At 42.0% G+C, this 25882-nt stretch overlaps 1 protein-coding gene across 3 annotated transcripts; it reads right to left on the bottom strand.

Moving 5' to 3' along the window:
• Positions 1-24057, bottom strand: LETM2 (leucine zipper and EF-hand containing transmembrane protein 2). 3 transcript variants are annotated; one of them, XM_070765644.1, is made up of 11 exons: positions 23941-24057; positions 22032-22122; positions 19556-19991; positions 18275-18418; positions 15504-15641; positions 14317-14520; positions 11144-11263; positions 4616-4726; positions 3383-3484; positions 1648-1722; positions 1-980 (listed from the first exon to the last, which is right to left on the bottom strand). In XM_070765644.1, the coding sequence occupies exons 2-11, from the start codon at positions 22076-22078 to the stop codon at positions 930-932; spliced, it is 1428 nt and encodes a 475-aa protein (XP_070621745.1). In that variant the 5' UTR covers positions 22079-22122; positions 23941-24057; the 3' UTR covers positions 1-929. The 3 variants fall into 3 exon arrangements, with proteins under 3 accessions (XP_070621745.1, XP_070621747.1, XP_070621746.1); XM_070765646.1 differs by having other exon boundaries at positions 23847-23948; XM_070765645.1 differs by lacking the exon at positions 23941-24057 and adding an exon at positions 23553-23823.
• Positions 24058-25882: the final 1825 nt, after the last annotated feature.

The raw sequence follows: 25882 nt of genomic DNA, 5'->3' as shown, positions 1-25882 counted from the left end.
ACAGGTTAATCCAACACCCACAATTTAATTAACAAAGACAATAAAATTACAAATATTCAGATTATTGATCGCATCTGCCTGAGCGAGTTATTGATAACTGAATCCATACTGCAATTGATCCTCGCTCTATTTAAATAGATTTGTGGTCCAATTCTATGTGTTTTGTGTAACATTTGCTCCTTTTGAAACAACAGGAAAAAGACACCCTGGAGTGTGCGGTCTTTTCACCAATGGGTAAAAAATGAGGGATAATGCTAGATATGTATTATAGGAAGGAACCATCTGGACTACAAATGGTTTCCATTTTACACGCGTACTAAGAGGAAAATACTGTCCATCTTCCATTCACCTTTCATTCTTCTTGTTGGACTTTGAGAAGGGGCTGCAATTTTTTGCAAGGTCATTTGTAAGGGCCTACTCCCCGACCTACTTTTAAGCAGGTCTTTTTTATAGAACCAGGCTGTCAATCAAATCAAGTCTCCTGGGAAAACCACTTTTCTACAATTTCTACAATTTATTTTAGAAAAAAAAGGGCTCAGGGTTAGGGCAGGAGAGCCCTTCTTACAAAATTTAAATTAACCGCAAATGAGTTTTAAAAGAAATTTATAAACCTACGCGGGAACCGTTTTTTAAGTTACAAACTGCATCTTAAATCTGCAGATTTATGTACATTATTTACAAAAGAAAATAAGTTGCGTAGATGTCTCTCACTGATGCAAAATTCTTCGCCCTGGGATGCAAAGTGAGTTTTCACCTAGCTGAGATAAAGATGTTCATTAAATCCAGAGAATTGGGATTTCGCAAGTCTGGGATTTGCGAAGGAGATGGGCGATGGAATCAGCCGACGTTTTTGCAAGTTGTAAAGGTAGTGCTTCCGGGTTTCTGTTCTTTTTGCTCCCTGAGGGTCCAGTTCTTTTATGGGGAAGCCGTTAGACGCCGTTGGCACTGGCTTTGCTGCTCCGAGATGCTTGTATTTTAGTCTTTTAAAAAGGAAGGAACAAAATGGAGATGGCGGTATTAGTAACGAGGAGGGATATGGGTGATTTCAGAGAAATTAAGGAAGCAGCCCAAGCGGCAATAGTTGGAAGAATGCAACAAAATGGACAATACAAAACATATCTTTACAATCCGACCAATCAGGCATTTACAGTGGGGGAGTCCCTCTGACCTTCTGGCCAATCAGCTTAAAGCTCTGTTGGGAGAATTGGGGTTAGACTTATGGTTGGGGGTCACCACAATGTGAGGAACTGTATTAAGGAGCCGCGGCATTAGAAAGGTTGAGAACCACTGGTCTATATAATATTATGTTGCATTTTTGGAAAAAAGAATGCAAAACTCTGTCTTAATCATAGCTTGTTTAACGAAGAATCCAGGCTATCTTAGATGTTAATTATCGAAGTAGTACGATTCCGTTTCTGTAAATTTATTCTATTCCATCTGCAGCTAATGCTGAATTTTGCAGCAATGGATGGGTGGAAACCATCACAAGTCACTTTCATGGTCACTAAATAAATGTACTGTTCTGGAACGCAACGCAGTGGCAGTTGCTTGCTCTCCAGAACAAAAGGCATTCGAGTAGATAGAAAGGGATGTAGATTCTGCCTGGTTTTTGGTTTTGCAAACTAGGGGTCCAAACATAAAACTCACCTCTCCCCCAGGAGGCTTGACTGACATTTCAGGAACTGGCAATTTGTCTTTTGGAGGCAATGTAAATTCTTCATTCTTCAAAGTAGAGGGAAAGAGGAAATGACATCAACCAAACTCGATAGAGCAGTGATAGAAACATAGAAGACTGACGGCAGAAAGGGACCTCATGGTCCACCTAGTCTGCCCTTATACTATTTCCTGTATTTTATCTTAGGATGGATATATGTTCATCCCAGGCATGTTTAAATTCAGTTACTGTGGATTTACCAACCACGTCTGCTGGAAGTTTGTTCCAAGCATCTACTACTCTTTCAATAAAATAATATTTTCTCATGTTGCTTCTGATCTTTCCCCCAACTAACTTCAGATTGTGTCCCCTTGTTCTTGTGTTCACTTTTCTATTAAAAACACTTCCCTCCTGGACCTTATTTAACCCTTTAACATATTTAAATGTTTCGATCATGTCCCCCCTTTTCCTTCTGTCCTCCAGACTATACAGATTGAGTTCATGAAGTCCTTCCTGATGCCTCAACCAACATAGAGGTGGCACATGGACATCCGTTTCAATAACCATCTATATGCTTAGCATCCATTAATCTGTCTAATCCTGCCTTGAAGCTATCAAGGCTGACAGTTGTCACGACCTCTTCTGGAAGGGAATTCCATAAACTAAAGACCCTCTGGGTGAAGAAATATTTCCCTTGATTTGTCCTCACTTTCTTCCCTATGAGCTTCAGGGAGGGCCCCCTTGTCCTAGTATTGTGTGATAGAGAAAAGAATTTTTCTCTATCCACCTTATCCATCAAGGAACGAGTCTATGGAGAGGGGCAGCATACAAATCTAATAAATAAATTAATAATAATAATAATAACAACAACAACTAGCGGGGGGGGGATCACACTCCCACCAACACTGGCAGGATAAGCTATTATAAACAGAGAAGATGCCCTTCATGGCATCGGACCAGAATATCTCCGAGACTGCCTTCTGCCGCACGAATCCCAGCGACCGATTAGGTCCCACAGAGTTGGCCTTCTCTGGGTCCCGTCAACTAAGCAATGTCGGTTGGCGGGCCCCAGGGGAAGAGCCTTCTCTGTGGCGGCCCCGACTCTCTGGAACCAGCTCCCCCCAGAGATTAGAACTGCCCCTACCCTCCTCGCCTTTCGCAAACTCCTTAAAACCCACCTTTGTCATCAGGCATGGGGGAACTGAGATATCTCCCCCGGGCCTATACAATTTATGTATGGTATGCTTGTGTGTATGTCTGTTTAATAATGGGGCTTTTTAATATTTTATATTGTAAATTATTAGATTTGTTATAAACTGTTTTTATTGTGTTGTGAGCCTCCCCGAGTCTACGGAAAGGGGCGGCATACAAATCTAATAAATAAATAAATAAATAAATAAATAAATAAGTAAATAAGTAAGTAAATAAGTAAGTAAATAAGTAAATAAGTAAATAAGTAAATAAGTAAATAAATTAAAAAATAAAAAAATAAATAATAAATTATATATATATATATATATATATATATATATATATATATATATAAATAAATAAATAAATAAATAAATAAATAAATAAATAAATAAATAAATAAATAAATAAGAGACACCACATTCTCTAGCACTGATGATGCTACCTAGATGGGTAATGAAATGTCTCCAAGCAGACAACCAAGCTCGGAGAATACCAAAATTGGCACAGCTGCAAACACACACCCGCAATTCTCACCTTCCTTTCCTGCACCGTGGCGGCAGAATCCAACGAGGTCTTCTGTTCTTCTTCTTCATCATCGTCGTCGTCGTCCATTTCGGCATCCTCACTGTTCAGGGGCTAAAGAACAAATGACAGACCTGGGTTAAGACAAACCCAGACGACACAAAAGCACAATGTAGCACAGGTGTGGTTAGAAAGCGTTGTGATTTTTCTTTAGCCTTCTTAAGTTATCAACAAAGCTCGAATGGAAGACGCTGTAGTTAAACACTTAGCAAGGACAGGAATTCTGTGGGTACAATTCATGTGTTGTTCATTCAAGAAAAGGTTTAAAAAAAAAAAAGTATCAGTAATCACCAACAATCTGGGTCCTCATTTGACCCACCTCGGAAGGATAGAAGGATGAGTCAACCTTCAGCCAGTCAGGATCGAACTACTGGCAGTGGGCAGAGGGAGGGAGGGGAGGGAGGGGAGGGAGGGGGGAGGGAGGGGGGGAGGGAGGGAGGGAGGAAGGAAGGAAGCAAGGAAGGAGGGAAGCAAGCAAGGAGGGAAGCAAGCAAGGAAGCAAGGGAGGGAGGGAGGGAGGGAGGGAGGGAGGGAGGGAGGGAGGAAGGAAGGAAGGAAGGAAGGAAGGAAGGAAGGAAGGAAGGAAGGAAGGAAGGAAGGAAGGAAGGAAGGAAGGAAGGAAGGAAGGAAGGAAGGAAGGAAGGAAGGAAGGACAATAGCAATACCACTTAGACTTATATACCGCTTCACGGTGCTTTACAGCCCTCTCTAAGCTGTTTACAGAGTCAACATATTGCCGCCAACAATCTGGGTCCTCATTTTACCCACCTCAGAAGGACAGAAGGCTGAGTCAACCTTCGGCCAGTCAGGATCGAACTACTGGCAGTGGGCAGAGGGAAGGAGAGGAGGGAGGGAGGAAAGGAAAGGGAATAGCAATAGCACTTAGACTTATATACTGCTTCATAGTGCTTTACAGCCTTCTCTAAGTGAATTACAGAGTCAGCATATTGACGCCAACAATCTGGGTCCTCATTTTACCGACCTTGGAAGGATGGAAGGCTGAGTCAACTTTGAGCCGGTCAGAATCGAACTGGCAGTGGGCAGTCAGCCCGCAATGCTACATTCCAACCACTGCGCCACCATAGCTCTTTTAAGGCCAAACGAGGAGAAGCTGCTAACCCTTCCTTCCAAGTCCTGCTCTCCCCACCAGCTTCCCCGACAGTCATTGCTACAAGACCTGCTCACCTTAGTTGGATTCATCACCATCGGTTTGGGACTCACGTCCGTCAAGTACAAGGCACGAGAGAGCAGCAGCAAAGAAGGTGGGACTTTTTCCTTGAGATTCAAATCCAGCCACTGTACAGCAGAGACGAGGAGAAAAGATGGTTCAGAGCAATTTCTTGGGAAAATATAAAACTTTTGCAAATCTGAAACTTCCACCTTCCACTTACAAAGGGGGAGAAACCCGCCCCCCTCATTTTTGTTGTGGTTGGCTCTGCTTCAAGGGAATTCTCAGGTTCACAGAGATAGTGACGATTCATTGCCAAGGACAGACAGTGGGGGAGGGGAATCAGACAGAGAGATGGGTGCAGCCAGCCCATCAGTTAATGCTCCTATTAGTGAGACGTCAGACTCGGAGGAGGATCTGCTGGTGGATGCCCGTATGCGCAGGCTCATGGTAAGAAGGGACCAGCTGCGCAGGTATTGTCAAAGATAAGGGAGAACGCCTGTTGCTGAGGCATGTATTTGGTGATAAATTACGGGCGTTGGGGAGTGTGTGTGTGGGCGTTTATCCGTTTGGAGAAAGACCACTGCTAATGTTTGGATTATTCCAGGGCTTCTACTGACTTTTTGGACACTTCACAGTTAACTAACTCTTGGGGACTCATAGTAGGGGGTGGCTGTTGTTGTGTTTAGCTCTGGCCCTGCTCCTGCCCCAAGGACTGTAGATGTGGGGGAGACATCCACATGCTGCAGGCCTGTTTTGCCCCCCCCCCCCCGGTGGAATCTGCTGATGAAGGCTCCTCTGACCAAGAAGACATGAATGACAGGGAGGAGGAGAGTGTGGCAGACAGCTCAGAAGGAGATCAATTATCTAGCTCCTCCTTGGATTCGGAACAAGAGTTAATGATACAGCCACACATGCGGAGACCGATGCATAGGCAACAACAACTGAGAGATTATTATCAAAGAAAATGAGGCCACCTGTGGTTGGGTGGGGCTGTGGTCATTAGTGAGGCTGCTATAAATAGCAGCCTGTGGGTTTGGCCATTGTGGAGGATTATCTGATCCTTGTGTTTCGTGACTGCTTTACTAACTTTGACCTTTTGTGTGCTGATTTTTCCCCGCTTTGAAACTAAACCAGGGCAAAGTGTGTTTCACTTTGTGGAAGAAGAAGGACTGTGAATTGCCTCCCAGCTGCAAGCTAAGTATCTCAGAACTGATAAGGGACTTGTACAAATTACCAGTTTGTTTGGAGAGGAGTGCTCTTTGCTTATACCAAAAGAGGGCTTGGTCTAAGTGAATTTTCATTATAAAGAACATTGTTTTGAATTTTCAAACATGTGTGTGTCTGAAATTTGTACCTGTGCATTTTTGGGAGGATTCTACCAGAGAGCCGGACAGAACAGCTGTGAGGGTTCACAGCTGCCTTAATTGCTCTTTTGTTTATCTGGGTGAGAGAAATTTGGCTCTTCTTAAAGTGTGTGCTTTCAAAACCGTTTTGGATAAACTATTTTCATTTCTTCTGTGCCGGTGCGCGTGTGTTTGAATTTGCATTCCTAATTCACTGGGGGCTATTAGCGAAGAGCCCGGCATAACAATTTTGCTCTAGCAAGAACCTTCCTTTATATTTGGCACCAATTTGATGCTCTGACTGCCACATGAGACCAGAAAATTCTTGATACACTGAAATTGGAAAGTAGATTATGCTGTGTTCGCAAGGCCTTTCCCAAAGGTGCTTTGAAAAGGAACCATCGAGGTGAATGGAGGAGTCTCCCCAGATTGAAGATATAAACCCAGACACAATTCAAAGTGTTGGTTGTGACCTATAAAGCCCTACATGGCGTCGGATCAGATTACTTGCAGGACCGCCGTCTGTCGCAGGAGTCCCAGTGACCGGTCAGGTCCCACATATTCAGCTTTCTCCAGGTCCCATCAACTAGATTAGTGTTTCCCAACCTTGGCAACTTGGAGATATCTGGACTTCAACTCCCAGAATTCCCCAGCCAACATTCGCTGGCTGGGGAATTCTGGGAGTTGAAGTCCAAATGTCTTCAAGTTGCCAAGGTTGGGAAACAATGAACTAGACAATGTCACTATCATCTCAGCACAAACAATTTCATCCTTCTCATTGATCCAAATAAATGTTATTTATAATCTAACTTTTATTTATATTTTATTATGAATAATTTTATTTTTCGTTTATTACTATTTTGTGCATGTACCAAAAAAAGAAAAGAAAAAATAAATATATTTTGCTTGTTATTAATATTGGGGTGGCATGCAAAGGAGATGAATTCACTTAAGAATATTTTATATCAGTACCTTACATTTGTTTAATATAATCCTTTGCATAAGTTATATTCTCACATTTTACTACTCAATTTTAGCATATGGTACTGCATTTTAACTTATTTATCCAAATTCCTTTTATTTTATCCAATTTTATTGTATTTTAACCAGTCGCAGTTTTATGACGACCGATGTGGTCACTATTTTTGCTTTGATATGGTCGATTGGGTGAGATCATCCAAGGGCATGGGGTGAGGTATCATCAATATGCAGATGATACCCAGCTTTACATCTCCACCCCTTGTCCAGTCAGTGAAGCAGTGGAAGTGATGTGCCAGTGCCTGGAGGCTGTTGGGGCCTGGATGGGTGTCAACAGACTCAAACTCAACCCGGATAAGACGGAGTGGCTGTGGGTTTTGCCTCCCAAGGACAATCCCATCTGTCCATCCATTACCCTGGGGGGGGAATCATTGACCCCCTCAGAGAGGGTCCGCAACTTGGGCGTCCTCCTCGATCCACAGCTCACATTAGAAAAACATCTCTCAGCTGTGGCGAGGGGGGCGTTTGCCCAGGTTTGCCTGGTGCACCAGTTGCGGCCCTATTTGGACCGGGAGTCACTGCTCACAGTCACTCATGCCCTCATCACCTTGATGTTCGACTACTGTAACGCTCTCTACATGGGGCTACCTTTGAAAAGTGTTCGGAAACTTCAGATCGTGCAGAGGGTTAAATAGGGTTCAGGAGGGAAGTGTTTTTAACAGGAAAGTGAACACAAGAACAAGGGGACACAATCTGAAGTTAGTTGGGGGAAAGATCAAAGGCAACATGAGAAAGTATTATTTTACTGAAAGAGTAGTAGATCCTTGGAACAAACTTCCAGCAGACGTGGTTGGTAAATCCACAGTAACTGAATTTAAACATGCCTGGGATAAACAAGATAAAGATAAGATAAAATACAGGAAATAGTAAAAGGGCAGATTAGATGGACCATGGGGTCTTTTTCTGCCGTCAGTCTTCTATGTTTCTATGTTTCTATGAATGCAGCTGCGAGAGCAATCATGGGCTTCCCTAGGTATGCCCATGTCACACCAACACTCCGCAGTCTGCATTGCTTGGCGATCAGTTTCCGGTCACAATTCAAAGTGTTGGTTATGACCTATAAAGCCCTTCATGGCACCGGACCAGGGTACCTACGAGACCGCCTTCTGCCGCACGAATCCCAGCGACCAATTAGGTCCCACAGAGTGGGCCTTCTCCAGGTCCTGTCAACTAAACAATGTCGGTTGGCGGGGCCCAGGGGAGGAGCCTTCTCTGTGGCGGCCCTGATCCTCTGGAACCAACTCCCCCCAGAGATTAGAATAGCCCCCACCCTCCTTGCCTTTCGTAAGCTCCTCAAAACCCACCTCTGCCGTCAGGCATGGGGGAATTAAGATAATCTTTCCCCCAGGCTTCTACAATGTATGCATGGTACGTTTGTATGTATGATTGGTTTTATAACAAGGGTTTTTAGCTGTTGTAGTATTGGATTTTTACATTCTGTTTTTTGTCACTGTTGTTAGCCGCCCCGAGTCCACGGAGAGGGGCGGCATACAAATCTAATAAATAATAATAATAATAAAAAATAATTGACTAATAAAATAAAATTGATTGTTGTTGTTGATGATGATGATTGTTATTAAAATACATCCATTGTTTTTGACGAGGGGTACTAAGCATTACGAAAATTATAAAAGGGGTACACATATGTCAAATGTTTGGGAAACACTGAGTCTACTCTACTTAAGAACAGTAGAGGCAGTTGAAAGACTCATGTCGTGTCTTGTCGAGTGGTAATTGTCTCGTGGAAATCTCTACCCTGTGTTTCTGCCTTGGGTTGCTTATCGAGGAAAACTTCTGGGCGTGTTGCCAAGCCTTTGGACACTACATGACATAGCAAGAACTAATTGCATTGCTTTGAGTTAAGATTGACTGAAGGTATGCCAGCTACTAATGAAGATTAATTAGCAACCGACTTTTTGCAAAAAAGAATTGCTTTTGGATTTGTTTGTGTGTCTTGGCTGCTAAGCCAGTTCTTTCTTTCTTTCTTTCTTTCTTTCTTTCTTTCTTTCTTTCTTTCTTTCTTTCTTTCTTTCTTTCTTTCTTTCTTTCTTTCTTTCTTTCTTCCTTCCTTCCTTCCTTCCTTCCTTCCTTCCGTACTTACTTACTTACTTACTTACTTACTTACTTACTTACTTACTTACTTACTTACTTACTTACTTACTTATTTGATTTATATGCCACCCCTTTCCGAAGACTTGGGGCGGCTAACAGCAATCATAAAACAGTGTACAATAATAATCCAATACTAAAAGCGAATTAAAAACCCCTTAATATAAAAACCAAACATACATACAAACATACCATGCATAAAATTGTAAAGGCCTAGGGGGAAAAGGAAGCTTAATTCCCCCATGCCTGGCGGCAGAGGTGGGTTTTAAGTAGCTTACGAAAGGCAAGGAGGGTGGGGGCAATTCTAATCTCTTGGGGGAGTTGGTTCCAGAGGGCCGGGGCTGCCACAGAGAAGGCTCTTCCCCTGGGTTCCGCCAAGCGACATTGTTTAGATGACGGGACCCGGAGAAGACCCACTCTGTGGGACCTAACTGGTCGCTGGGATTCGTGCAGCAGAAGGCGGTCCCTGAGATAATCTGGTCCGGTGCCATGAAGGGCTTTATAGGTCATAACCAACACTTTGAATTGTGACCGGAAACTGATCGGCAACCAATGCGGAGTGTTGGTGTAACATGGGCATATTTGGGAAAGCCCATGACTGCTCTCGCAGCTGCATTCTGCACGCATTCTGCTTTGAGTTAAGACTGATTGTACTTATGCCAGCTACTAATGAAGATTAATTAGCAACCGACTTTTTGCAAAAAAGAATTGCGTTTGGATTTGTTTGTGTGTCTCCCGCTGCTAAGCCAGTTCATTAGCGGAGGTTTATTGATTAAATTAAGTTCGTTCCAACGGTGTGTTTTGATGGACGATGAAACAGTCAGATACCTTTGGATATTTGGATTCAATTCCCTTCCCTCCCTCGTCCCTAAGTTATCTGGTTCGTACAAAGGAAATGGCGGTATTAGTCGAAAGGAACGAGATGGGAGAATTTAGAGAAATAAAAGAAGCGGCGATAGTAAGCGCTCAGGCGGTAATAGTCCCTAGGCTGGAAGGATGCGACAAAATGGACAATGCAAAATTGGTATCGGTAGATGGTGGATCATATTCAGTTTGACATTATGGATAAGAGGATGAATTCGGCCAATGGAACTAATCTGTGGGAACTGATAGGACAAGTTTTTTAAACTGTTTTTTAAATATTGGATTTGTATTGTTGTTTTTTCTTGTTGTGAGTCGCTCCGAGCCCTCGGAGAGGGGCGGCATACAAATCTAATTAATAATAATAATAATAATAATAATAGTAATGTAAGAGGACATGTGGTCAGTAGAATTCGAGACCAAGGTACGAAGAATAAATTAGAATCACTTTGTAATATGTAAATAGATATACCGTTTCCCCGAAAATAAGACGTACCCCGAAAGTAAGGCATGTCAGAGGTTTTGCAGAATTTGCTAATATAAGGCACCCCCCGAAAATAAGGCGTAGTCAAGTTTACATATGGTACGGTGGAAAAACATACGGTACCATTCAAAGCTGTTCATAGCGGTACTGTAATAATGTGGCGTCCCCTGCTGGCCCCTTCCATCGCTTTGTACCGTCCAGTACAGCAGACACAGTCTGCTGCTGTCTCACCGCCATTACAGTCTCCACTACAGTGCGTAGACTGTAGTTCCTCTAGCGGGAGTATACTGTTGTACCATATAAGTGCCGTTGTTTGTGTGTGGGGGTGCCATACTGACAGGTACCGTACCATAATCAGTGTACAGTACGGTACACTTTCTTTCAGGGTGTCAGCTTTTCTGCCTGTGAATTTGTCTTATTTGAGAAATATAAGGCACCCCCCGAAAATAAGACGTAGCACAACTTTTGGAGCAAAAATTAATATAAGACAGTGTCTTATTTTCGGGGAAACACGGTATTGCTCCTGAGTTAAAATGGTATATAGAAAATAATGTCCTCATCTTGGTGGAGGGGTATGAATGATGTTGGGTGATGGGCGCTTTGAGCATTGAGCACATTGTTACTTGTTGTGTGAATGTTCTATTATTACTATAAAAATAAATTTTAAAAAATCTGTAAGAAAATTAAAAAAAAATTTTTAAAGTTACCTGGTTGAGTTGCTCTTTGAGCTGGTCCTCCGTAAGGCCCAACGACCTCATTCCTCTGGCTCTGCAGGCGCTCTGCAGCTCAGACACACTCAAGCCATTCACACCTTCCTTGGCTATCATCTACAAGCAAGAAAAGAGCAAAAATTGCCAGCCTCAGGTAGATCATTTAACAAAATCAAGGCTCCCATCTCATTCAGGCTACTGCCGTTTTAAAAGGGATCTAAATACAGTGGTACCTCTACCTAAGAATGCCTCTACTTACGAACTTTTCTAGATAAGAACCTGGGTGTTCAAGGTTTTTTGGCCTCTTCTCACGAACCATTTTCCACTTATAAACCAGAGCCTCCGAAACTGTAACCGGAAAAGGCAGGGAGAAGCCTCCGTGGGGCCTCTCTAGGAATCTCCTGGGAGGAAACAGGACTGGAAAAGGTGGGGAGAAGCCTCTGTGGGGCCTCTCTAGGAATCTCCTAGGAGGAAACAGGGCCTCCACCTTCCCTGTGGTTTCACCAATCGCACACATTATTTGCTTTTACATTAATTCCTATGGGAAAAATTGCTTCTTCTTACAGACTTTTCTACTTAAGGACCTGATCACGGAACGAATTAAGTTCCTAAGTAGAGGTACCACTTTAACCTGTTCTTGCCAATAACATGCAAAATTTACCCAACCTCATTCTCTTAAGACAGCTTGGCCAGAATTTAAAGACAGCTTTCTTTTTAACAACAACAAAAAAAATTAAATTGCAAAACATAGCTTTGCTTCATTAAATCTGCACATTTGCAGCCAAGCTTAGAAGACACAAATTGTGATATTTTGTTGTAAGCAAACATCTGGTTCAAAGGCAGATGAGAGATTAACAACATCCTGTTGGTTAGGAGCCTAGTTCCAATCATCTCAAGATAAGCACATCAAATAAATTAACGAAAAACTTATAAACTGCATTTGTGGTCATAGATGTCAAGGGAAGAAACACAATCAAAATTCACAGGCTGGCTCAGCCTAACAATACTAAATCAATCTCAGAGAATCCTTGGACAGGCTAATTAATTAGCTTAAAAGCCTTTATTTTTCCTCTTGCGATATCTGCCTTGTTATTAATCTGCTTTCTCCTACCTTATTTCTTTATATCAGTGATTTTCAACCTTTTTTGAGCCGCGGCACATTTTTTACATTTGCGAAACCCTGGGGCACATTGAGTGGGGGGGGAGGGTGGCTAAAAATAGTTTGGACAAAAAATCTCTCTCTCTCTCTTCCTCCCCTCCCTCTCTTGCTTTCTTTCTCTCTCTTTCTCTCTATCTCTTTCTTTCTCATTTTCTCTCTCTTTCTTTCTCTCTCTCTTGTTCTCTTTCTCTCTCTTGCTCGCTCTTTCTCTCTCTTGCTTTCTTTCTCTCCCTCTCTTGCTTTCTTTCTCTCTCTCTTGCTTTCTTTCTCTCTCTCTTGCTTTCTTTCTCTCCCTCTCTTGCTTTCTTTCTCTCTCTCTTGCTTTCTTTCTCTTTGAGCTTCGCAGCACACCTGACCATGTCTCGCGGCACACTTGTGTGCCACGGCACACTGGTTGAAAAACACTGCTTTATATCATTTGTTCGGCAAATTTCCCGTTTAGTACTTTTCACAAGTCCCCTTGTTGCAATTGGTAACATTGCTCTAGAATTGGGAGTTTGCTTGTGTTGTTGGCGCCCAATGACAAGTGAAAATGAAGTTTCTGTGGAATCGCGAAAATCTCGCACACAGGCGTTTCCCCTCGCGAGATCATGCTTCCTGCGCATCCTAATCCTAACCCTACCACAGATTAACATGAAGAAAGAACCTTAAACTTGGTGAGAACAGTTGAAAGCGCATTCAATAACTAGACTGTGTTCTGGTTTCAGGCTAATTCGGATAATAATTGGAATAAATGATTGCTAAAGGCATATATTTGTAAAAAAATGCAACATCTTCTTTATTTCTCCTTCTTTTTAGAATGACTTGTGGAATGCTTTGATGTTGTTTCTGAGATAATTAGTTGAACTACTAAAGAGAGAAAAGAGCAAGAAAAGTACTGCATGAGAAGGTGTATAAGTGAGAGACATTTATACACCTTCTCATGCAGTAGAATAGAATAGAATAGAATTTTTATTGGCCAAGTGTGATTGGACACACAAGGAATTTGTCTTGGTGCATATGCTCTCAGCGTACATAAAATGAAATATACATTTGTCAAGAATCATGTGGTACAACACTTAATGATTGTCATAGGGATCAAATAAGCAATGAAGAAGCAATATTAATAAAAATCTTAAGATATAAGCAACAAGTTACAGTCATAGAGTCAACATGGGAGGAAATGGGTGAAAGGAATGATCAGAAAAACTAGTAGAATAGAAGTGCAGATTTAGTAGAAAGTCTGACAGTGTTGAGGGAATTATTTGTTTAGTAGAGTGATGGCGTTCGGAAAAAAACTGTTCTTGTGTCTAGTTGTCTTGGTGTGCAGTGCTCTGTAGCGACGTTTTGAGGGTAGGAGTTGAAACAATTTGTGTCCAGGATGTGAGGGGTCAGTAAATATTTTCCCCACCCTCTTTTTGACTCGTGCAGTATACAGGTCTTCAATGGAGTACTTTTCTTTCTCTTTTCTCTCTTTAATAGTTAAGCTAATTATCTCAGAAATAACATCAAAACATTCCACAAGTCATTCTAAAATTTATGGGCTAATCAGTGCTAGCCAGGAGCCATAAAAGCAGGTCATAAATCACACATTTGTTAGCTTACTCTCCAAAGGGTGTCGTGGACACGTCCATCTTGGGATGACAAGATTGAACGGAATCAGCTTCTTCTTCCGTTCACACCCGGACGTGAGGTAATTGATTAATTAATTCCTCACTCTGTAACTCTAATATCTCCTCCCTCTTTCTTCTAAGCGTCTCTGCTAGCGTCTAAAACGGGGATCAATCCATCTGCCATTTCCCCCATTTGATTCATCTGAACTCATGTCTATGTCATAAGCTCCACGGTCATCACTAACATTGCCATCTGTCTCTAAATCTTCAAGTTGCCAAGGTTGGGAAACACTGCTTTAACTCAACCTCCTCCTCCGAGTCGGAGCATTCCTCAGGCTGAAAGGGAGTATACACAACAGACTGCAGGACTGATTTCCCCCACCCCCAGCTCTTGGCGAAAGGAAGATGCATCTCCTTACCTCGTCGTCAGCTTTGATGGATCTGAGCTTCATCAAAAGCTGGAAGCGGAGGAGGTTGTTGGTGCCAATGGGCTGTAACTCCAGCAGTTTGCAAAGGATGACAAGCTGGGACCGCTCCAAGTGTTCTAGCGTCAGCTCATCCTCAAACAGTTTGGAAAACTGCACAATTTCCTGGGTGCTGGGTTGTTGGCCGCTGTGTCGAACCTACGCACGATAATTATAATAAGGGTTTTTGAGTTGTTTTATTAAATTGGATTGTTACATGTTGTTGTTTATCATTGTTGTTAGCCGCCCCGAGTCTGCAGAGACCCAGGGGAAGAGCCTTCTCTGTGGCGGCCCCAGCCCTCTGGAACCAACTCCCCCCAGAGATTAGAATTGCCCCCACCCTCCTTGCCTTTCGTAAGCTACTTAAAACCCACCTCTGCTGTCAGGCATGGGGGAACTGAGATATTCTTTCCCCCTAGGCCTTCACAATTGTATGCATGGTATGTATGTATGTATGTCTGGTTTTTATATTAATGGGTTTTTAATCGTTTTTAGTGTTAGATTACTATTGTACACTGTTTTATTATTGCTGTTAGCCGCTCCGAGCCTCCGGAGAGGGGCGGCATACAAATCCAATCAAGAAAGAAAGAAAGAAGGAAGGAAGGAAGGAAGGAAGGAAGGAAGGAAGGAAGGAAGGAAGGAAGGAAGGAAGGAAGGAAGGAAGGAAGGAAGGAAGGAAATAATAAAATAAAATAAAATAAAATAAAATAATAAAATAATAAAATAATAAAATAAAATAAAATAAAATATAAAATAAAATAAAACAAACAAATACAAATCTAATAAAAAAATAACAACAACAACAACAACAACAATAATAATAATAATAATAATAATAATAATAATAATAATAATAATAATAATAATAATAAACACTGACTCCAGAATTCGGTCTCCCCAAAGCCATCGCTAGTTTTGGATGCTGCCACAACCCAAGTGCCAAGATTTTCAAACTTGGCAACTTTAAGGCTACACGGGCTGGAGAATTCTGGGAGTTGAAGTCCACAAGTCTTAAAGTTGCCATGTTTGAAGACCTCTGATTTAAACAGTCCCATCTTTATCGGAGACTCCTGAATCTTATCAACCATTTTTAAGGGAAGCATCAAGCTCCAGGGCTTTCTTATTCACTGGGGGAAACCTACCTTCTGAACGTAGGAAGAGAAGAGCTGTGTAGCTGCTCCTGTGCTGGCTTTGTTCCTTCTTGCCAACTCTGCAATTGTCTCCTGCAAGAATTTGGCCAGCTCCAACTTCGCACTCAGTTTCTTCCTTTGCTTTTCTTCCTGGGGGGGGGGGGGGGAGAATAATGAGAAAAGAGGTAAGGAATCCTTTCGTAAAGGAATTTGGATGTTGATTTAGGGCAGCGGTCCCCAAACTACGGCCCATGGGCTGCATGCAGCCCGCTGAGGCCATTTATCCGGCCCGCCGGTGATTGACAGGAGCACAGGGAAAAGAGAGCAAGAAAGAAAGAAAAGGGAAAGAGAGGAATGAAGGAGGGAAAGAAGGAAGGAAGGAATGAAGGAAGGAAGGAAGGGAGGGAGGAGGGAAAGAAGGAAGGGAGGAAGGAAGGAAGGAAGGAAAGAAGGAGGGAAAGAAGGAAGGAAGGAGGGAAAGAAGGAAGGAAGGAGGGAAAGAAGGAAGGAAGGAGGGAAAGAAGGAAGGAAGGAGGGAAAGAAGGAAGGGAGGAATGAATGAAAGAAGGAAGGAGGGAAAGAAGGAAGGGAGGGAGGAAGGAAGGAAGGAGAAGGGAGTGAGTGAGTGAGTGAGTGAGGAAGGAAGGAAGGAGAAGGGAGTGAGTGAGTGAGTGAGTGAGGAAGGAAGGAAGGAAGGAAGGAAGGAAGGAAGGAAGGAGAAATGGAGGGACAGAGGAAGGAAGGACTTTTTTCTCTTAACATACATTCAAACAACACAGTGTACTATCTAATTTTCCATGAATAAAATGCGGCATTTTGTTAGTAACTAATATCAATCATCAAAAAAGTTGCAAAAGTTTTTTTTCTAATTTTGTCATCCAGTTACATTCATTTTTAAAATTAAATTCCCTCCTTAATGTTCCTTCAAAAAGTACAAGACCAATTATTTTTCTAACTTATTAGCCATTATGCCAAAGTGCTTCCTTCTTTCTTTATACATTTTTCTATAAGCCAAGAAAATATTGTATAGCCAATCAGATGTTAACAAAAGAAAATTAAGAACAAAACATAAACATATATGAATTTCAGACTTCTTCCCCCCTCTAAATAGTACATTCCCATTTTGTTTTTAACTTTAAAATAAGGTATGTGCAGTGTGCATAGGGATTTGCTCATAGGGTTTTTTTATAGTCCGGCTCTCCAACAGCCCAAGGGACAGTGAACTGGCCCCCTGTGTAAAAAGTTTGGGGACCCCTGATTTAGGGGAATCCTCGGGTTATCAGATACCTGTTTTATTGCCAGTAGAATCAGGCAGTGAAGTTGACTCACAGCCAGGGACAGACAGTGGGGGAAAGGAATCAGACAGGGAGATGGGTGCAGCCAGCCCACCAATCAGTGCTCCAATTAGTGAGTCATCAGAATCAGAGGAGGACCCACTTGTGGATGCCCGTGTGCACGGGCTTATGGCAGGAAGGGATCAGTTGCGCAGGCGTCTCGGAAGATAAGTGAGCACACCTGTTCAAGGGGTAATTATGTTAATGTGTTTGGTGATAAATGAAGGGCGTTGGGGATTGTGAGCTGTGGGTGTTTATTTTGAGAAAGCATCTCCTGAAAGAACATTGCTACAGCTCGTATTATTCAAGGACTTCTACTGTACTTTGGACACTTCATAGTTAAAGTACTCTTGAGTATTATTTGGTGTGCGTGGCTGTGGAGATTTAGAGCCGTCTCATCTGCCCTTTTGTTTTGGCAAGCTCCCGTATTCAAGGACTTTTTTAGGGTGAGAGAAATTTGGCTCCTCTCAGAGTTTGTGTTTAAAAAGATTGCTCGATAAACTTGCTTTCATTTTCCCTGTGATTGTGTGTGTGTGTTTGAAATTCATTCCAAACTCACTGGGGGCTAATTGCCAAGGGCCCAGCATAACAAAGGGAGAGAGAAAATAGCACCAAAAAAGATAAAGGAAGAGCCAAAGAGCCAACATTTTTTAAAAAATATACTGCTCAAAAAAAATAAAGGGAACACTCAAATAACACATCCTAGATCTGAATGAATGAAATATTCTCATTGAATACTTTGTTCTGTACAAAGTATTGAATGTGCACAACAGCATGCGAAATTGATTTTCAATCAGTGTTGCTTCCTAAGTGGACAGTTGGATTTCACAGAAGTTTGATTTACTTGGAGTTATATTGTGTTGTTTAAGTGTCCCCTTTATTTTTTGGAGCAGTGTAGATAGATAGATAGATAGATAGATAGATAGATGGATGGATGGATGGATGGATGGATGGATGGATGGATGGATGGATGGATGGATGGATGGATGGATGGATGGATGGATGGATGGCAGTGTATCCACTATACCATTTGGTTCCGAATATTTTTTTCCCTTCCCCTAAAATCTAGGTGCGTCTTATACTCCCAATATACGGTATATATATATGCTACTCTCTTGTCCATCCTAATCCTAATCCTATTTTGTTAATCTGTTCATTTCACTCTTCCTCCCTGCTGCCTGGGGCAGAATGCATTATTATTATGTGTCTTGTATCCTCTCTGTCTGAGCAGGAGAAAAAAATTCATCCAATTTATTTGTGAGCTTTGTACCTCGGTGAGGGTTTGGACAAAGGTCATCCTGGGTTCTTGTCCTCCTGCAATTCTTGCTGAGATTAATTTTTCTAGACGGGTTGATTTATATCATGCCGGAGGCAAAAAAATTCCTAAGATAGAGGCGTTCGACTCAAAAATTGAGCACACCCCCCTCCAAAAAAAATTGAAAAACTGACCTTTTTCGATTCCGTTTCAAAGGTAGAAGGCAACATCTCGGGAAAGAGTTTAAGAAAGACAGGTAACAGGAATTCCATGAAAGGTACTATGACGAACACCAAGAAAGGGACTAGCCGGAATAGATCTGCCGATGTTCTCATCAGCTGCAGAAAAAGAAACACAAGCCAAAACATGACACTCTTCACACAATGCCCTGAGCCAGTGCTTTTCAATTATTTCCTGTTATCGCCCCTCTAGGAAGAAGTAAACATTTCACACTCTCCCATTCAAGTCTCTGATCTGGGCCCTACTACTGCACTCTACCACTGCGCAACCGCGGCTCTTATGGGAGAAATGAACGAGAATGTAGAAACGGATAAAGCGAAACGCCTGCCTCTCCCTTATTCAGCCCGTCAATCGACTGAGCAATCAAGTCACTTTATTTCTGTTCTGTCGGGCTCTCTGGTAGAATCCTCCCAAAAATTCACAGGTACAAATTTCAGACACACACACGTTTGAAAATTCAAAACAATGTTCTTTATAATGAAAATTCACTTAAACCAAGCCCTCTTTTGGTATAGCAAAGAGCACTCGTCTCCAAACAAACTGGTAATTGGTACAAGTCCCTTATCAGTTCTGTGATACTTAGCTTGCAGCTGGGAGGCAATTTACAGTCCTTCTTCTTTCACAAAGTGAAACACCCTTTGCTCTGGGTTAGTTTCAAAGCGGGGAAAAATCAGCACACAAAGGTCTAAGTCAGCAAGGCAGGCACGAAACACAACGATCAGATAATCCTCCACAATGGCCAAACCCACAGGCTGCTCTTTATAGCAGCCTCACTAATGACCACAGCCCCACCCAACCACAGGTGGCCTCATTTTCTTTGATAATAATCTCTCAGCTGTTGTTGCCTGTGCATCGCTCTCCGCATGCGTGGCTGTATCATTAACTCTTGTTCTGAATCCAAGGAGGAGCTAGATAATTGATCTCCTTCTGAGCTGTCTGCCACACTCTCCTCCACCCTGTCACTCATGTCTTCTTGGTCAGAGGAGCCTTCATCATCAGATTCCACCAGGGGCAAAACAGGCCTGCAGCATGTGGATGTCTCCCCCACATCCACAGTCCTTGGGGCAGGAGCTGGGCCAGAGCTAGCCACAACAATTTCAGGTTTGTTTTGCTTTCGTCCAGCAAATAGGAACCCGCTGCTGAATGCTGTCCATTCAAGAGGAAGCAATTTGCCATAGGCGGCAGCGCCCCCAAAAAACAGCCCCGCTCCCCCCAAATAAACAGCCAATGCTCACCCTTCGTCTCTCCCGCCTGGTGAGGATTTGCCCGTGTAACAGTCTCCAGACCATCCGCGCGGCTACTTTCGTGTCAATCCAAAGCAAGTGGAATCCATTGTAATAATGCCTCAGTTCATCTACCACCCTCTGCCAGAGCGATCTCTTGACGGTTTCTGGGACTTTGTCTGGTAAACTGGCTGGTGTGGGGTCTGTTTTGACAGTACTTGGCTCAGGGGGAGGTTTGTCCTGATGCCAAGAGGCTGACGTGCGAAACATCCGCACCGGTCCATTGAGCAAATGAGGCCAGCCGCTGCCCTGCGGTGAACTGGAGAGGAGCTGGTGGCTTTCCGAGTCCTTTAGGAATGTTCCGTGATGGTGGGAATCCAAGAGTTGAGCAAGCGCGGCTGACGAAGAGAACAGGGAACAACAGGAGTGTACGAGCAAGCACGAGCCTCTGGAAGAGAAAGAGTCTAAATTTATTTATTTATTCGACTTTTATGCTGCCTAAAACAGCTCATACCACATCTCGGACATCAACACCCTCGAAAACGTCCAAAGAAACTTCACCAGAAGAGCCCTTCACTCCTCCTCTCGAAACAGAACACCCTACGAAAATAGACTAACAATCCTGGATCTAGAAAGCTTAGAACTACGACGCCTAGAACATGATTTAAGTATTGTGCACAAGATCATATGCTGCAACGTCCTGCCTGCCAATGACTACTTCAGCTTCAACCGCAACAGCACAAGAGCACGCAACAGATTCAAACTTAATATTAACGGCTCCAAACTTGGCTGTAAAAAATATGACTTTAGCAATCGAGTTGTCGAAGCATGGAACTCATTACCGGACTCCGTAGTGTCAACCCCTAACCCCCAACATTTCTCCCTTAGACTATCCACGATTGACCTCTCCAGGTTCCTTAGAGGTCAGTAAGGGGCGTGCATAAGTGCACTGGTGTGCCTTTCGTCCCCTGTCCAGTTCTCTCTCCTTTATCTCATATATCTTTTCTTCCTTTCATATATCTTCTCCTCTATTTTTATATCTTTTCTTCTATCCTTTTCTTTATATATATAGTACTACATGTCTATTCTCTTCAATATGTATTGTGTATTGGACAAGATAGATAGATAGATAGATAGATAGATAGATAGATAGATAGATAGATAGATAGATAGATAGATAGATAGATAGATAGAAAGATAGATATAGAAAGATAGATAGATAGATAGATAGATAGATAGATAGAAAGATAGATAGATAGATAGATAGATAGATAGATAGATAGATAGATAGATAGGTAGAAAGATAGATAGATAGATAGATAGATAGATAGAAAGATAGATAGATAGATAGATAGATAGATAGATAGATAGATAGGTAGAAAGATAGATAGATAGATATAGAAAGATAGATAGATAGATAGAAAGAAAGATAGATAGATAGATAGATAGATAGATAGATAGATAGATAGATAGATAGATAGATAGATAGATAGATAGATAGATAAAAATAATCCCGAAGGATTCAGGGCAGTTTACAATAATAGTATAAATAGAAATGCAAGTACAGTGGTACCTCTACCTAAGAACGCCTCTACTTACAAACTTTTCTAGATAAGAACCGGGTGTTCAAGATTTTTTTCCACCCCTTGCACCCCTAACCCAGGGGTCTTCAAACTTGACAGCCTTAAGGCTACTGGACTTCAACTCCCAGAATTCCTCCTGCAGTCATGGTAGATGGGGTAATTAGAAGGCAAAAACAGCCCCAGTTTTTGCCCAATTCCCCCCCCACACACACACACATAAATGGGGTGGGGAAAGGGTCTTGATAGCCTTCAGGGAGCTCCTGGGTGTTGGGGGATGGTAGAAATGCCTCCGTTTTTGTGAAAAATGGGCCGTTTTTTGCCTGTTTTTTTCCCCGCACAAAAATGAAGGCAATTTTGCCTTCCCCAAGTCCCCAGGAGTTCTCTGTAGGCTGCTCCGACCCTTTCCCCACCCCATTTTTGTGGGGGAGAAATGGGCAAAAACGCTGCATTTTTTGCAAAAATGGGGCTGGTTTTGCCTTCTAATTATCCCATCTAGAATCCTGTTTTGCAAAAAAAACAGGTGAAAAACGGGCACTTTTTCATAGGGCCATTTTGTCATCCATCAGCACCCAGGAGCTCTCTGTCCAATAATGGGATGCAGGGGGCGGGGCTTCGGGGCAGCCAAAATGGCTGTATTCAGTGTATAATTGCATTCGCTGGCTGGGGAATTCTGGGAGTTGAAGTCCAAATATCTTCAAGTTACCAAGGTTGGGAAACACTGGTCTACAGCATGCTTAATACAATGTCATGGAATTTTGACTGAAGCTAATAATCAAATAAAAACCAAAGAACTTCCTTCATGAGAGAAAATTTGTATTAACAACATCAATACTGTTTTTTTCCGATGACATTCAAAGATCTAAAATAATGATATTTTTCACAGATACCAAAATTTCATTTCTTACCTGGTCCTAGCTACTGCAAGGAATATGTTACAACTATAGATGGCCATGCTTTGCCTGGAATCTGTTTACTTCATGTATGGTCGGATGAAATCTAATACACCAGTAAAAAAATTAGACATATGCCAGTTAAATAAAGAAATGATTTTGAAATGTTTAACTACAGATACAATCATCTAGGTAAATATTAGCAAATACAACTTCTATCCATTATAAATCTTTAGTCATACACATGGGATTACAGTTCATTTCAGATGTATTATATAACAATAATGTCCATTATATTTCTCAGTCTTATCTATCTATCTATCTATCTATCTATCTATCTATCTTTATTTATTTATTTATTTATTTGCGTGTTTGTTTGTTTATTGAATTTATATTGCCGCCTATTCTCACTTGGCGACTCAAGGCAGCTTACAGAATATAAAGCCTCATTTAAAATAATAAAACTAATAAAAAAGAATCAAATAAATTGTTGTTAATTGTGAAATCATGTCTGACCCATCGCGACCCCATGGTTAACGTTCCCCAAGGCCTTTCTGTCCTCTGCCATCAAAATAAATTAATATAACATAACAAAATTAATAAATAAATATAACATAACAAAAACAGTAATAGAAAATAAAACCATCACTCATGCCCACTCTGTCTTGGCACCCAGCATAACACCCTCGACACTCGGTTCAAACAAAAAACAAACAACAATAATAATAAACAAAATCATCACTCATGCCCACTCTGTCTTGGCACCCAGCGTAGCACTCTTGACATTTGGTTCAAACAAAGAAACAAATTAATAATAATAATAATAATAACAACAACAACAACAAGAAGAAGAACAACAACAACTGCTACATCCCGCAGTCCTAGATGCTTGGAAAGCGCCTGACTGGTGATGAAATACAAAATGCAGCATAGTGATCTTGCTTGCTATGTTGTATTTTTGATGATATAATAATAATAATAATAATAACAACAACAACAACAACAACAACAACAACAACAACCAAACAAACAAAACCATCACTCAAGCCCACTCTGTCTTGGCACCCAGCATAACACCCTGGACACTCGGTTCAAACAAAGAAACAAATTAATAATAATAATAATAATAATAATAATAATAACAACAACAACAATAATAACAACAACAACAACAATAACAACAACTACTACATGACTGGTGATGAAATACAAAATCCAACATAGTGATCTTGTTTGCTATGTTGTATTTTTGATATAACAACAACAACAACGACCAAACAAACAAAACCATCACTCATGTCCACTCTGTCTTGGCACCAAGCATAACACCCTTGACACTCGATTCAAACAAAGAAACAAATAAATAAGCATGATGATAATAATAACAACAGTAGTAGTAGTAATGGAAAACAAAACCACCACTTCGTCTTGGCACCCAGCATAACACACACACAGCCTTTGACACTCGGTTCCCCCACTGCCAGATGTCAAGCACAATTTCCAAAGGGAAAAAAACCTGCACACACAAACACACACCCATATTGTTTCTTTGTTTAGCTATCTCATTTGTCTTTGGTGGCTTTTGGGGTGGGTGCCTTCCCTCCCACCCATCCGATTCCCAGTCCAGCCTGGTGTCCCCGGAACTCCCCTCCAAAATATTGACCAGGCTCAACCTTAATTCTTATTTTTTTACAGATGGGAGGAGCCAAGGTCAGATGGGAGGAGCCAAGGTGCGGTGCTCCTGGCGGTTGCAACCCTCCTCCCTCTCCCTCCCACAACATCGGTGCCCATTTGCACCCACCCGTCCATGCCAGTTGTGCCCAGGTGTACCTCTATCCTCCAGGTACATCCATGCACCCCCCCCGCTCCAGCATGACGTCATCCTTATTGACATGCACGTGGTCAACATTGCAAACTTCCTCACCTGCCTTCTCTGAGTTTCGGCTTCCCCCGCCCCGCCCCTCCCCCACCCCGGCAAGCAGGGCCTGCTACGGCTCCACCTTCTTCCGGGATATCGCCGGGGATTCCCGTCGGCCCCCGCGGCTCTCCGGAAGCGCGGCCGACAAGCCGCTCTAGCCGGCGAGCCACCCTTTTCCTACTCTCTCTCTCTCCTCTCGCGCCGATTGGGCCGCCCTGCTTTTGCCGGTAGCCAGTAAAAACACAGAGCGGGGGGAAAAGGAGGCGGGGATTGTATTTGGAGCGACAGGAGAGGGGCGGGGCGGTCCTGGAATGCTTGTATTAAATGGAAGAAGCTGAATTGATAATAGAGAGGAATTTTTTTGCAGGAATTTTTTTTTTTTTGGTGGTAGTGGGATTGCTCCAGAGCATGGATTTTTAAAAACTTAAATATTATATGCATATGTGCACCTTTAAGACATAAGCATTTGTTTTGCGTAGGTTTTCCAGCCTGACATTAGCATTGGCTTAAATGCACTTTCCAGCCTGACTCTAGCATTGGCACTATTCTAATTTAAAAGGCTTGGGTGCAGGGGGGAATGTCTATCTCCTAGGACAGTGTTTCGCAACCTTGGCAACTTGAAGGTATCTGGACTTCAACTCCCAGAATTCCCCAGCCAGCGAATGCATAAGTACATAAGGGCACTGGTGTGCCTTTCGTCCCCTGTCCAATTGTCTTTCCTTTCTTTCACCTATCTTATATATTCTCTTCCTTTCATATATCCTCTCCTCTAAGTTCACTTTCACCCTCATTTATATTATCACATGTCTATTTTCTTCCTATGTACTTGTGTATTGGACAAATGAATAAATAAAAATAAATAAATAAGTTGCCAAGGTTGGGAAACACTGTCCTAGAATACAGACAGCTTTTGCAAAGATTTTTTATTTTACTTTTGCCAAGTAAAACTCTGTTTCCCTTTCCGATTGGAGGCTGTTCTAACGACAGAGAGGTGAGTAAACAGCTTTACAATGTGCACCTTTCACCGGTTTAATATTGCAGGTCCAAGAATGGGAAGTCAGGTTTAGACATAGAATTTTTTAGACATAAAATTCTTTATTGGCCTAGCGTGATTGGACACACAAGAAATTTGTCTTTGTCTTTTAGACCAGTGACTTTCAACCTTTTTTCAGCCGCGGCACATTTTTTACATTTACGAAACCCTGGGGCACATTGAGCGGGAGGGGGGGCGGCTAAAAAAAGGTTTGGACAAAAAAATTATCTCTCTCTTCCTCCCCTTCGCTCTATTTCTTTCTCCTTAACTCTTTCTCTCCCTTCCTTCCTCTTTCTTTCTCTCTCTCTCCATCCCTCTTTCTTTCTCTTCCTTCCTTCCTTTTTTGCTTTCTCTCTCCCTCCCTACATCCCTCTATGTCTTTCTCTCTCTCTTTCTCTCCCTCTCTTTCTCTCTCTCTCTTACTTTCTTTCTCTCTCTCTCTCTTGTTCTCTTTCTCTCTTGCTTTCTTTCTCTCTTGTTCTCTTTATCACTCGCTCTTTCTTTCTCTTTCTTTCTTTCTCTCTCTCTCTTGCTTTCTTTCTCTCTGAGCTTCACGGCACACCTGACCATGTCTCGCGGCACACTAGTGTGCCACGGCACACTGGTTGAAAAACACTGTTTTAGACTAAGTCAAACCCAAGTCAAACCCATCACCTTGAAATGCAGAAGTTTCTTGTCCATTTGGCCATGTCTGAGGTTATTGGTATCTCAGCAGTTCAAACCTCTTTGTTTATTTGTTTTGTCAAGTACATATTTGTACTTGACAAAACAGTCTTCAGAGAGGGGCGGTATACAAATCTAATATATTATTATTATTATTATTATTATTATTATTATTATTATTATTATTATTATTATTGGAGGTATGTAAAGATATAATAATATTCATATACATGATACTCCTAACAAGAAAAA

This window comes from Erythrolamprus reginae, chromosome 12 (genome assembly GCF_031021105.1).
Source record: "Erythrolamprus reginae isolate rEryReg1 chromosome 12, rEryReg1.hap1, whole genome shotgun sequence".
In the NCBI taxonomy this organism is placed as follows: Eukaryota; Metazoa; Chordata; class Lepidosauria; order Squamata; family Dipsadidae; genus Erythrolamprus; species Erythrolamprus reginae.
The sequence above is the reverse complement of the archived record's forward strand: the minus strand, read 5'-3'. Positions and strand labels throughout refer to the sequence as shown.